This window comes from Entelurus aequoreus, linkage group LG20 (assembly GCF_033978785.1).
Source record: "Entelurus aequoreus isolate RoL-2023_Sb linkage group LG20, RoL_Eaeq_v1.1, whole genome shotgun sequence".
NCBI lineage: Eukaryota > Metazoa > Chordata > Actinopteri > Syngnathiformes > Syngnathidae > Entelurus > Entelurus aequoreus.
The window spans coordinates 9,355,618-9,369,885 of record NC_084750.1 but is presented as its reverse complement, the minus strand read 5'-3'; the positions used below and the strand labels follow the sequence as shown (position 1 = coordinate 9,369,885).

Sequence of the window (14,268 nt, the reverse complement as noted above, 5' to 3'; positions counted from 1 at the left end):
ACCACCATGTCATTAATGTGGACCACCATGTCATTAATGTGGACCACCACGTCATTAATGTGGACCACCATGTCATTAATGTGGACCACCATGTCATTAATGTGGACCACCACGTCATTAATGTGGACCACCATGTCATTAATGTGGACCACCATGTCAATGTGGACCACCACGTCATTAATGTGGACCACCACGTCATTATTGTGGACCACCACGTCATTAATGTGGACCACCACGTCATTAACGTGGACCACCACGTCATTAACGTGGACCACCACGTCATTAACGTGGACCACCACGTCATTAATGTGGACCACCACGTCATTAATGTGGACCACCACGTCATTAATGTGGACCACCACGTCATTAATGTGGACCACCATGTCATTAATGTGGACCACCATGTCATTAATGTGGACCACCACGTCATTAATGTGGACCACCACGTCATTAATGTGGACCACCACGTCATTAATGTGGACCACCACGTCATTAATGTGGACCACCACGTCATTAATGTGGACCACCACGTCATTAATGTGGACCACCACGTCATTAATGTGGACCACCACGTCATTAATGTGGACCACCATGTCATTAATGTGGACCACCATGTCATTAATGTGGACCACCACGTCATTAATGTGGACCACCACGTCATTAATGTGGACCACCATGTCATTAATGTGGACCACCATGTCATTAATGTGGACCACCATGTCATTAATGTGGACCACCATGTCATTAACGTGGACCACCATGTCATTAACGTGGACCACCATGTCATTAACGTGGACCACCACGTCATTAATGTGGACCACCACGTCATTAATGTGGACCACCACGTCATTAATGTGGACCACCACGTCATTAATGTGGACCACCACGTCATTAATGTGGACCACCACGTCATTAACGTGGACCACCATGTCATTAACGTGGACCACCATGTCATTAATGTGGACCACCACGTCATTAATGTGGACCACCATGTCATTAATGTGGACCACCACGTCATTAATGTGGACCACCACGTCATTAATGTGGACCACCATGTCATTAATGTGGACCACCATGTCATTAATGTGGACCACCACGTCATTAATGTGGACCACCATGTCATTAATGTGGACCACCATGTTATTAATGTGGACCACCATGTCATTAATGTGGACCACCACGTCATTAATGTGGACCACCACGTCATTAATGTGGACCACCACGTCATTAATGTGGACCACCACGTCATTAATGTGGACCACCATGTCATTAATGTGGACCACCACGTCATTAATGTGGACCACCATGTCATTAATGTGGACCACCATGTCATTAATGTGGACCACCATGTCATTAATGTGGACCACCACGTCATTAATGTGGACCACCACGTCATTAATGTGGACCACCATGTCCTTAATGTGGACCACCATGTCATTAATGTGGACCACCACGTCATTAATGTGGACCACCACGTCATTAATGTGGACCACCACGTCATTAATGTGGACCACCATGTCATTAATGTGGACCACCATGTCATTAATGTGGACCACCATGTCATTAATGTGGACCACCATGTCATTAATGTGGACCACCATGTCATTAATGTGGACCACCACGTCATTAATGTGGACCACCACGTCATTAATGTGGACCACCACGTCATTAATGTGGACCACCGTGTCATTAATGTGGACCACCATGTCATTAATGTGGACCACCACGTCATTAATGTGGACCACCACGTCATTAATGTGGACCACCACGTCATTAATGTGGACCACTGTGTCATTAATGTGGACCACCACGTCATTAATGTGGACCACCACGTCATTAATGTGGACCACCACGTCATTAATGTGGACCACCACGTCATTAATGTGGACCACCACGTCATTAATGTGGACCACCATGTCATTAATGTGGACCACCACGTCATTAATGTGGACCACCACGTCATTAATGTGGACCACCATGTCATTAATGTGGACCACCATGTCATTAATGTGGACCACCATGTCATTAATGTGGACCACCATGTCATTAATGTGGACCACCATGTCATTAATGTGGACCACCACGTCATTAATGTGGACCACCACGTCATTAATGTGGACCACCACGTCATTAATGTGGACCACCGTGTCATTAATGTGGACCACCATGTCATTAACGTGGACCACCACGTCATTAATGTGGACCACCATGTCATTAATGTGGACCACCACGTCATTAATGTGGACCACCACGTCATTAATGTGGACCACCACGTCATTAATGTGGACCACCACGTCATTAATGTGGACCACCATGTCATTAATGTGGACCACCACGTCATTAATGTGGACCACCACGTCATTAATGTGGACCACCATGTCATTAATGTGGACCACCATGTCATTAATGTGGACCACCATGTCATTAATGTGGACCACCACGTCATTAATGTGGACCACCACGTCATTAATGTGGACCACCACGTCATTAATGTGGACCACCACGTCATTAATGTGGACCACCACGTCATTAATGTGGACCACCGTGTCATTAATGTGGACCACCATGTCATTAATGTGGACCACCACGTCATTAATGTGGACCACCACGTCATTAATGTGGACCACCACGTCATTAATGTGGACCACTGTGTCATTAATGTGGACCACCACGTCATTAATGTGGACCACCACGTCATTAATGTGGACCACCACGTCATTAATGTGGACCACCACGTCATTAATGTGGACCACCACGTCATTAATGTGGACCACCATGTCATTAATGTGGACCACCACGTCATTAATGTGGACCACCACGTCATTAATGTGGACCACCATGTCATTAATGTGGACCACCATGTCATTAATGTGGACCACCATGTCATTAATGTGGACCACCATGTCATTAATGTGGCCTACAACCTCATTTCATGTGCCCTGCCACACCTTTTTATGTGGTTGGCCACATTATTTGAAGAAGCCTGTCATCTCATTTATGGGGAAACAAAGCATTTTCCGGTTAAATGTGTTTTGTTCTTTCAATTTGGACAGAAAAATGTCCTGCATGCATTTGTTCTCCATCTTTTATTTTGCAATATCTGCTGGCCACCTTCACCATTTGACATGAAATGATACATCAATCTGACAAAGTACATCTTCATCCAAAACTATGCTGATTGTGTGACCAAGGTTTTATTTTCATACACTATTATTTAATCAGCCCTCTGAGGGCGGCCATGATTGCAATGTGGCCCCTGATAAAGACAAGTTTCACACCCAAAATGAAAGAAAGTTTGACATTGTGTGTGTGTGTGTGTCTTGTGTGTTTGTGTGTGTGTACCTTCTTATTCCAGAGCTCCATGTTGGACTTGGCTCGACCGAGGAAGCCAAATTACAGCTTAGGCCGGCACAAGAAGGCCCGTCATGATGTGGAAGTATAATTAGTGCAGGATAGAAGCTGCAGCTGCAAAAGAAGGATGCTCATCCATCCACACGCAGACAAAGTAAAGAAGGATGCTCATCCAGACTAAGCAAAGAAGGATGCTCATCCAGACTAAGCAAAGTAGGATGCTCATCCAGACAAAGCCAAGAAGGATGCTCATCCAGACTAAGCAAAGAAGGATGCTCATCCAGACTAAGCAAAGGATGCTCATCCAGACTAAGCACTTGAAAAGACAGAAGACACCCAAAGCCTTGAGAAGCTTGTGTTGGTTTTATTAATAAAGTGTGTTATGTGCACCAAGTCATGCTCACACCCTTTCAACAACTACAAAAAGGTGCAAAGGAGAAATTGTATTTTTTTTTACCCTCAGCTTTGTCTTCCCCTTGTGTTGAAAGATGGAACCCTGTAAGGAATGAACGGGATTGGTCCAAAAAGACAACAAAGGAGTTTTGACAGCCAAACTGCAGAGAAAGACAATAGAAAAGACATTAAAATGTTGGAAATTTGGTGTTGTTGAGGGGAAAGTTCGAAACGGACAAAAGTGGGTTGAAAGAATTTAAAAGTTGACATTTGACAAGAAAAGGGTGTACCCCGCCTACCGCCCGATTGTAGCTGAGATAGGCTCCAGCACCCCCCGCCTACCGCCCGATTGTAGCTGAGATAGGCTCCAGCACCCCCCGCCACCCCGAAAGGGATAAGCGGTAGAAAATGGATGGATGGAATTTTACAACAAAAACATTGTCTTTTATCGTAACATTAGGACTTTATTCTCCTGACAGTTTGTCACGGTGGAAAACGACATTGAACATTTTTTATTTAAATGTTGATTCTTTTCTTTTTTAAGAACTTGTCATTTAACAAAAAACAAACAAACGTCGTAATCTAAGATGTTACACACAAACTTCAAATACATGGTCACGCAAAAAAATACCTGGTAAAATCACGCAGATAACAAATTGAAATCTATCCATATTTGGTCGTTTTATTATTCATTTTTTTTCTTATTTTATTTTTAAAATTCCATCTCTTATCCATATTTTAATGTATTTCTATTTTATTTTTAAAAAGCCTACTCAAACCATATTTTTCTGTATTTTATTTATAAGTCAACATTATCCATATTTTAATGTAACATTATTTGAAATAATTCCAACACTATCCATTTTTTATGCATTTTATTTTTAAAAAGTCCAACATTATCCATATTCTACCATTTTTTAATGTTTCCTTTAAACATTTCAACTGGATCAACATTTGAATGTATTTTATTTTTAAAAAGTCAAGGCTATCCATGTTTGAATGTATTTTATTTAAAAAAAATTCCGACACTATCCATATCTGAATGTATTGTATTTTTATGAAGTCAACCCTATCCATATTTTAATATATTTGTATTTATTTTATTTATTACATTTTCATTTATTTAATAAAAAAACAAAAAAATCTAATCTATTAGTATTTAATCAATTTTTAGAGGAATTCAACTCTATGCATTTTTTCAAATTCTGTTCCTATTTTGAATAATTTTATTGTATTTTTAAAGTTTAACTCTATGCATATTTTAGTATATATATAACTTTACGAGAAAAAACTTGTATGTTGCAAATATGAAGTCATAACTTTTATGAGAATTAAATTGTTTTGTCAGGAAAAACTACGAATGAGAAGTCAACGATTTGGGTCTTTATGGATTGTCATTCGTAAAAAAGGATCAACTTTGTTTTGTTTACAAGGAACATGAACGTATAAAATCAACTTTACGACAATAAATATTGTTGTATGGGAAAAAAAAGTTGTCTAACGTTGTTTTTTTCTTTTGTAATGTTCCCCCCAAAACATGGGAAGTTGTCATTTGACAGGAAAACATGGCAAAGTAAGACAATGTCATGTTACCAAGATGACAGAACTTTGAGAGAAAAGTCCAATGTTGCCAATGTGAAGTCGTAAGTTTTACGAGAAAAAGTCATGATTTTACAAGAATAAAGTTTTATCACGAAAAACTAGGAGCAACATGTGTATTATGATGTTGGCTTATCTTACGTAATGTTTCAACAGAACTTGTCATTTCACAAGAAAAACATCGTAATGAAAACACTTTCATGTTACAAAAAATAAGTTTTAACACAACACCAATAAAACTTGACAATAAAATGTGTATGTTGTAAACATGAAGTCTCATTTTATTTCTTCATTTTATGAGAATTAAGTTTTATCACGAAAAACTAGGAATGAGAAGGATATTTTTCCGATTTTGGTTCCATTTTCGATTCTGCTTGACGATTTGGTTCTTTATGGGTTGTCATTTGTGGGGGGGGAAAAAGGGAGAACAAACGTGTAAATTGGCATCAACCGTGTTTCGCTTACAAGTAACAAAATCACCTGTGCACGTTACCAGGAACAACATCGTGCTGTTTAGGAAAAAAAGGGTCCAAAGATAAAATCAGAACTTTATCAGAAAAAGTCGTCAAGTCCGAAGTTGTAGCTTTTACCCGAAAAAGTTACAAAGTAATAGGAAGTTCAGAATGTTTCAAGGATAACGACATAATTGTGTGTGAAAGAAATATCTTTGCTGTTACAAAGATTGAAGTTGATACAAGAATCCACTCAAAACTTAAACGAAATTAAGTCGGAATTATTTTTCAGTGTTAAGAAAAATGTGTCACAAAATTATATTTAAAACATATATATATATATATATATATATATATATATATATATATATATATATATATATATATATATATATATATATATATATATATATATATATATATAAAGAAAATTAAGTGACTGTCATGGGGAAAAAAAAAAGTCATGATTTTACCACAATAAAACCAAACTAAGAAGTAGATTACAACTTTATTCTCATAAATCTCAACACACAATCATTTTCCTTTTCAGCGTGGCCCTAAAATACTCCTTTGTTGTATTATATGTATGTGTATATATATATGTATGTATATACATACATAAATACATATATGTATACATATATACACACATATATATATAAACATACATACACATATATATATATACATACATATATATATAAACATACATACACATATATATATATACATACATATATATACACTACCGTTCAAAAGTTTGGGGTCACCCAAACAATTTAGTGGAATAGCCTTCATTTCTAAGAACAAGAATAGACTGTGGAGTTTCAGATGAAAGTTCTCTTTTTCTGGCCATTTTGAGCGTTTAATTGAGCCCACAAATGTGATGCTCCAGAAACTCAATCTGCTCAAAGGAAGGTCAGTTTTGTAGCTTCTGTAACGAGCTAAAGTGTTTTCAGATGTGTGAACATGATTGCACAAGGCTTTTCTAATCATCAATTAGCCTTCTGAGCCAATGAGCAAACACATTGTACCATTAGAACACTGGAGTGATAGTTGCTGGAAATGGGCCTCTATACACCTATGTAGATATTGCACCAAAAAGCAGACATTTGCAGCTAGAATAGTCATTTAGCACATTAGCAATGTATAGAGTGTATTTCTGTAAAGTTAAGACTAGTTTAAAGTTATATTCATTGAAAAGTACAGTGCTTTTCCTTCTAAAATAAGGACATTTACATGTGACCCCAAACTTTTGAACGGTAGTGTATATATACATACATATTATATATATACATACATATAAATACACATATATATATACACATACATATATACACATATATATACATACATATATATAAATATCTACTGTATACACAATATATATATACATATATATGTGTAGAGCATATATATATATTTGTATAACATGTACTTTGTTGTTGTAACAAACGTCCAAGATGGAGAAAAATCATGGCTATGAAGGTGGACTAAAATAAAAAATTGACCAATCCAATCAGCTGTGCGGCGGCGAGGTCATGTGATCTTTTCTTGTGTTATGAAAACTGGAGTTGTGTAGACATGAAATGAGAGTCAATGGAAAGTGAAAGTTGTCACATTGAAACTTTTGTTTTCCTCAAGGCACGTTTGCAACTGTGTCAAAAATACTTCCGGCTTTTTCTCTTTTGTTCCAAAGATTGATACAAACATGTTATGTTCCCTTAATGAAACCGGATTAGCTTAGTCTGTGTGTGTGTGTGTGTGTGTGTGTGTGTGTGTGTGTGTGTGTGTGTGTGTGTGTGTGTTGGGGTCAGCAGAAATTGTCTAGAAAGAATAAAGTGGGCATGCTTTCTTTGTGTGTGAGAGAAAAGGCAGATTGGGCATTAAAACAGGCCGGAGTGGTCTGGAATATCCATATAATTATGATGTATTGTACATTAGAAAGGAGGCGGGGCCTGGCGAGATGATGCACCTCAGTGGTCTTTCTTGGAAGAAATATGTCAGGATAAATACTGTACATGGTGTCAGTAACTTCACCAGCAAAGACGAAGAAGAAGAAGAAGAAGAAGAAGAAGGCGATTGGTTCAAACCTGAGAGCAAACATTATTGATAAGTTTGACCAGGTGGACATGAAATGAATCAAGCATGAAATAATAAAGATGATTACTACTGAAAGGATCATGCTGAGGTGGAGTTAGGCATCCTTTTTTTTTCTGGCTTTATCATCACTGACTGGATGTTACAATACAACTTTTTTCTCCATAAGCAACTTCAAACTTCATGAAATGTTTCGCCATCAACAAAGAAACCCGCTTCAGTGGTTAATATTTCATGTATCAAGTTCAATTAAATATGTTATTAATAAATGACAAGCGGTAGAAATCGGATGGAATTAAAACCACTTTACATTTGATTTTATTTGAAATTATTACACATTTTAGGTTCTTTTATTTCTTCATGTTTTTATATTAATAATCCTAAACATATTCTGTTTAAGTTATTTTATGTTTTTGTAATATAATGCTAGAAATGTTTGTTTGCTGGATTGTGTAAAAATAAAATAAATATATTACGTACTTATTTTGCCATAAATAAATAAAAAGAGGGGGAAAGGACATCAAATAAATAAAAATACATTTAAGCATCAACAGAGCTGGAATTTTTCTTATGAAATAAAAAATACATTAAAATATGGCCAATCCAATTTAAACAAAATATACTAAAATATGCAAAGAGTTAAATTTTAGAAATACAATACAATAATTTGAAAAAATGCATAGAGTTGAATTCCTCTAAAAATGGATTAAATACTAGTAGATTAGATTTTTTGTTTTTTTATTAAATAAATTAAAATTTAATAAATAAAATAAATACAAATATATTAAAATAGGGTTGACTTCATAAAAATAAAATACATTCAGATATGGATAGTGTCGGGATTTTTTAAAAAAATAAAATACATTCAAACATGGATAGCCTTGACTTTTTAAAAATAAAATACATTCAAATGTTGATCCAGTTGAAATGTTTAAAGGAAACATTAAAAAGTGGTAGAATATGAATAATGTTGGACTTTTTAAAAATAAAATGCATTAAAAAATGGATAGTGTTGGAATTATTTCAAATAATGTTACATTAAAATATGGGTAATGTTGGCTTATAAATAAAATACAGAAAAATATGGTTTGAGTTGACTTTTTAAAAATAAAATGGAAATACATAAAAATTTGAAAAAATTTAACTTTTTAAAAATAAAATAGACGTCGTTGACTTTTTAAAATCAAAATACATTAAAATATGGATGAGAGTTGGAATTTTAAAAATAAAATAAGAAAAAAATTAATAATAAAACGACCAAATATGGATAGATTTCAATTTGTAAAATTAAATAAATGAAAATATATTAAAATATGGAAAATGTTGGAATGTTTTGAATAAAATAAATAAAACTACATTAAAATATGGATTGAGATTACTTTTTACACATGAAATCCATTTAAAAAAAAAAAAGAATAGTGTTGGAATATATAAAACAATATATACATTAAAATATGGATACAGTTGGAATTTTAAAAATAAAATAATAAAAAAATAAAAAATAAAACCAAATATGGATATATTTGAATTTGTATAATTAAATAAATGAAAATATATTAAAATATGGAAAATGTTGGAATGGTTTGAATAAAATAAATAAAACTACATTAAAAAATATGGATTGAGATGACTTTTTACACATGAAATACATTTAAAAAAAATGGATAGTGTTGGAACTTATTAAAAAAATATACAATAAAATATGGACAGCCTTGACTTTTTAAAAATAAAATACATTCAAATATTGACAGAGATGGAATTTTTAAAAAATTAAATGAAAATGTGTTAGAATGTTGGATGTTTTACAAATAAAATACATTACAATATAGATTGAGATGGCTTAAAAAAATCTAATATGGATATAGTTGACTTTTTGAAAATAAAAAATTCTTAAAAATATGGATGTAGCTGACTTTTTAAAAATAAAATAAATACATCAAAATATGAAGAGTTGACTTTTTTAAAATATATACATTAAAGTATGGATGATGTAGTTGACTTTTTAAATAAAAACACATTAAAATATGTATACAGTTGGAATTATAAAAATAAAAATATGTGTAGAGTTGAATTTGTAATAAAAAAAAAAGATGAAAAACGGTTAGATTTTAATTTTTAAAGGTTTTTTGAACAAATACATTCAAATATCGATTGTCGAAATCTTTTTTAAACGAAATTATTGAAAATATGTCAGAATATGGATAGTGTTTGAGTATTGAAAAATAAAATATGGATAGAAATTGGAAATATTTGTAAGGCCATTTGATGTTAACTGAGAAGGGAGGAAATAACGCAAGCTGGACTTGATGAACAGATTCACATGTTTGCTGGTAATGTTCAAGGGAAAGTAGCAATGATTGTCACACACACACACTAGGTGTGGCCAAATTATTCTCTGCATTTGACCCATCACCCTTGATCACCCCCTGGGAGGTGAGGGGAGCAGTGAGCAGCAGCTTTTGGCGATTTAACCCCCAATTCCAAGCCTTGATGCTGAGTGCCAAGCAGGGAGGTAATGGCTCCCATTTGTATAGTCTTTGGTATGACTCGGCCGGGGTTCGAACTCACGACCTACCCACCTCAGGGCGGACACTCTAACCACTAGGCCACTGAGTAGGTTCATGTTGGGGGAAACATGGATTGTTGTGCAATTGAAGCTTTGCCAGGAGAAGAACTGAGTAGGAGCAGCATGATCCTTTCAGACTGCAGACACAAGAAGACATTTTGTTTTGGCGTGATGATGATGATGATGATGGTGATGATGGTGATGGTGATGGCTTGTAGAAAACATCCTCCTGTTCTTCAAGTTATGAAAAATATCTTCTCCCGCGTGTGGACCAAAGTTTCTGCTAATCCCTTGGAAAAATAGACATCCATGCTTCATGCTTGGCTTCCTGCTGGAATGTTCTCCATGAGGAGCAGAAGCGGAGAACAAAGGGAAAGTGCTGGAATGAGATTTGGCAAAGCAGCATCTTCTGATGTCCTAGATGGACTTCCTCCTCCTCATCAGCTGCCGGTCGTCCGTCAAGCTGCGGAGGCCCGGCGACAGCGAGCTGACGGGCGAGGGGAAGAAGCTGTTCTTCAGCGTGCTGGGCGAGATCTCCTCCATCTTGTAGGAGATGGCGTGGAAGTAGTGACCGGGGCACAGCGAGTTCCGGTGGGAGAAGTCGTGCGAGTTGTAGCGCATGCAGGAGCACACCGAGTGCAGGTCGCTGGTCTCCTGGCGGCGAGGCTGGCGCCGCCGCCGCCCTCGCTGCAGAGACTCGTCCTGGACGCGGACCATCGTGCTGCTCCGGTTCCCGGCCAGCGAGGCTCGCTCCTCGGCGTCGCGCCGCTCGTCCTCGCTGTTCATGGTCAAGAAGCGCAGCACCACCAGGTTGAGGAAGGCGCCGATGACGGTGAGGCCCACCAGGATGTACATGAAGCTGAAGGCCACGTAGAGCGGCTTCTTCTGGAGCGCCCGGTTCTTCTGCAGCGCCACAAAGTCCCCGAAGCCGATGGTGGTCAGCGTGATGAAGCAGTAGTAGTACGACTGGAAGAAGCTCCAGTCCTCGTAGTGCGAGAAGGCGGCGGCGCCGATGCACAGCGTGCCCACGCAGGAGAAGAAGCCCACGGTCACCATGTTCTCCATGGAGACGTCGGTGGCGCTCATGCCGCAGCACTTCTTGATGCGCTTCAGCAGGGACTTGACGAAGGTGTTCATGCGCTCGCCCAGGCTCTGGAACATGACCAGGGTCAGGGGGATGCCCAGCACGGCGTAGAACATGCAGAAGGCCTTGCCCGCGTCCGTGCCTGGCGCCGCGTGGCCGTAGCCTGCAAGCAAAGAGAACAACTTCAGGACTTTTGTTGACGGCCATGTCTGCCAAAAAGGAATATAGTGAATTGGCACAGTGGGGTGAGGAGCCTTATCTAATTACTTTGTGAGCCACTGACGCTTTTAGCTAATTAAACTTTAGCTGCTGACTCACACACACACACACACACACCTGGGGCGGTCCTAATAGTTTCACAACCCTAAATGACACTAGCAGCGCCCCCTAGGGCAGTGTTTTTCAACCACTGTGCTGTGAGATACAGTCTGGTGTGCCGTGGGAGATGATCTAATTTCGCCTATTTGGGTTAAAAACATTTTTGCAAAGCAGTAATTCTAGTCTGCAAATGATGTGTTGTTGTTGCGTGTCTGTGCTGTCTGGAAAACGGCAGACTTACCAGGTTATACTCCTCCATATCAGTAGGTGGCAGCAGGTAGCTAATTGCTTTGTAGATGTCGTAAACAGTGGGAGGCAGAGTGCAGGTAAAAAGGTGTCTAATGCTTAAACTAAAAATAAACAAAAGGTGAGTGCCCCTAAGAAAAGGCATTCAAGCTTAGGGAAGGCTATGCAGAACTAAACTAAAACTGAACTGGCTACAAAGTAAACAAAAACAGAATGCTGGACGACAGCAAAGACTTACTGTGGAGCAAAGACGGCGTCCACAATGTACATCCGAACATGACATGACAATCAACAATGTCCCCACAAAGAAGGATAAAAACAACTGAAATATTCTTGATTGCTAAAACAAAGTAGATGCGGGAAATATCGCTCAAAGGAAGACATGAAACTGCTAAAAGAAAATACCAAAAGAGAAAAAGCCACCAAAAATAGAAGCGCAAGACAAGAACTAAAATATTACACACAGGAAAACAGCAAACAACTCAAAATAAGTCAGGGTGTGATGTGACAGGTGGTGACAGTACATCTACTTTGAGACAAGACCTATATTGATACAGTACACCTACTTTAAACAAGACCTATATTGATACAGTACACCTACTTTGAGACAAGACCTATATTGATAGAGTACATCTACTTTGAGACAAGACCTATATTGATACAGTACACCTACTTTGAGACAAGACCTATATTGATACAGTACACCTACTTTGAGACAAGACCTATATTGATACAGTACATTTACTTTGAGACAAGACCTATATTGATACAGTACACCTACTTTGAGACAAGACCTATATTGATACAGTACACCTACTTTGAGACTAGAGCTATATTGATACAGTACACCTACTTTGAGACAAGACCTATATTGATACAGTACACCTACTTTGAGACAAGACCTATATTGATACAGTACACCTACTTTGAGACAAGACCTATATTGATACAGTACATCTACTTTGAGACAAGACCTATATTGATACAGTACACCTACTTTGAGACAAGACCTATATTGATACAGTACACCTACTTTGAGACAAGACCTATATTGATACAGTACATCTACTTTGAGACAAGACCTATTTTGATACAGTACGCCTACTTTGAGACAAGACCTATATTGATACAGTACGCCTACTTTGAGACAAGACCTATATTGATACAGTACACCTACTTTGAGACAAGAGCTATATTGATACAGTACACCTACTTTGAGACAAGACCTATTTTGATACAGTACACCTACTTTGAGACAAGACCTATATTGATACAGTACATCTACTTTGAGACAAGACCTATTTTGATACAGTACACCTACTTTGAGACAAGACCTATATTGATACAGTACACCTACTTTGAGACAAGACCTATATTGATACAGTACACCTACTTTGAGACAAGAGCTATATTGATACAGTACACCTACTTTGAGACAAGACCTATTTTGATACAGTACATCTACTTTGAGACAAGACCTATATTGATACAGTACATCTACTTTGAGACAAGAGCTGTATTGATACAGTACATCTACTTTGAGACAAGACCTATATTGATACAGTACATCTACTTTGAGACAAGACCTATTTTGATACAGTACGCCTACTTTGAGACAAGACCTATATTGATACAGTACGCCTACTTTGAGACAAGACCTATATTGATACAGTACACCTACTTTGAGACAAGAGCTATATTGATACAGTACACCTACTTTGAGACAAGACCTATTTTGATACAGTACACCTACTTTGAGACAAGACCTATATTGATACAGTACATCTACTTTGAGACAAGACCTATTTTGATACAGTACACCTACTTTGAGACAAGACCTATATTGATACAGTACACCTACTTTGAGACAAGACCTATATTGATACAGTACACCTACTTTGAGACAAGAGCTATATTGATACAGTACACCTACTTTGAGACAAGACCTATTTTGATACAGTACATCTACTTTGAGACAAGACCTATATTGATACAGTACATCTACTTTGAGACAAGAGCTGTATTGATACAGTACATCTACTTTGAGACAAGACCTATATTGATACAGTACATCTACTTTGAGACAAGACCTATATTGATACAGTACACCTACTTTGAGACAAGACCTATATTGATACAGTACATCTACTTTGAGACAA

General features: G+C 37.3%; 1 protein-coding gene across 1 annotated transcript in view; it reads right to left on the bottom strand.

The window, feature by feature from the left end:
• Positions 1 to 9,857: 9,857 nt before the first annotated feature.
• LOC133636389 (potassium channel subfamily K member 9-like) overlaps positions 9,858 to 14,268 on the bottom strand; it is a 29,784-nt gene continuing 25,373 nt past the window's right edge. Inside the window, exon 2 of the mRNA XM_062030382.1 lies at positions 9,858 to 11,708. Within this exon, the coding sequence (XP_061886366.1) occupies positions 10,879 to 11,708 (830 nt within the window). The 3' untranslated portion in view covers positions 9,858 to 10,878. The remainder of the gene's footprint in view (positions 11,709 to 14,268) is intronic.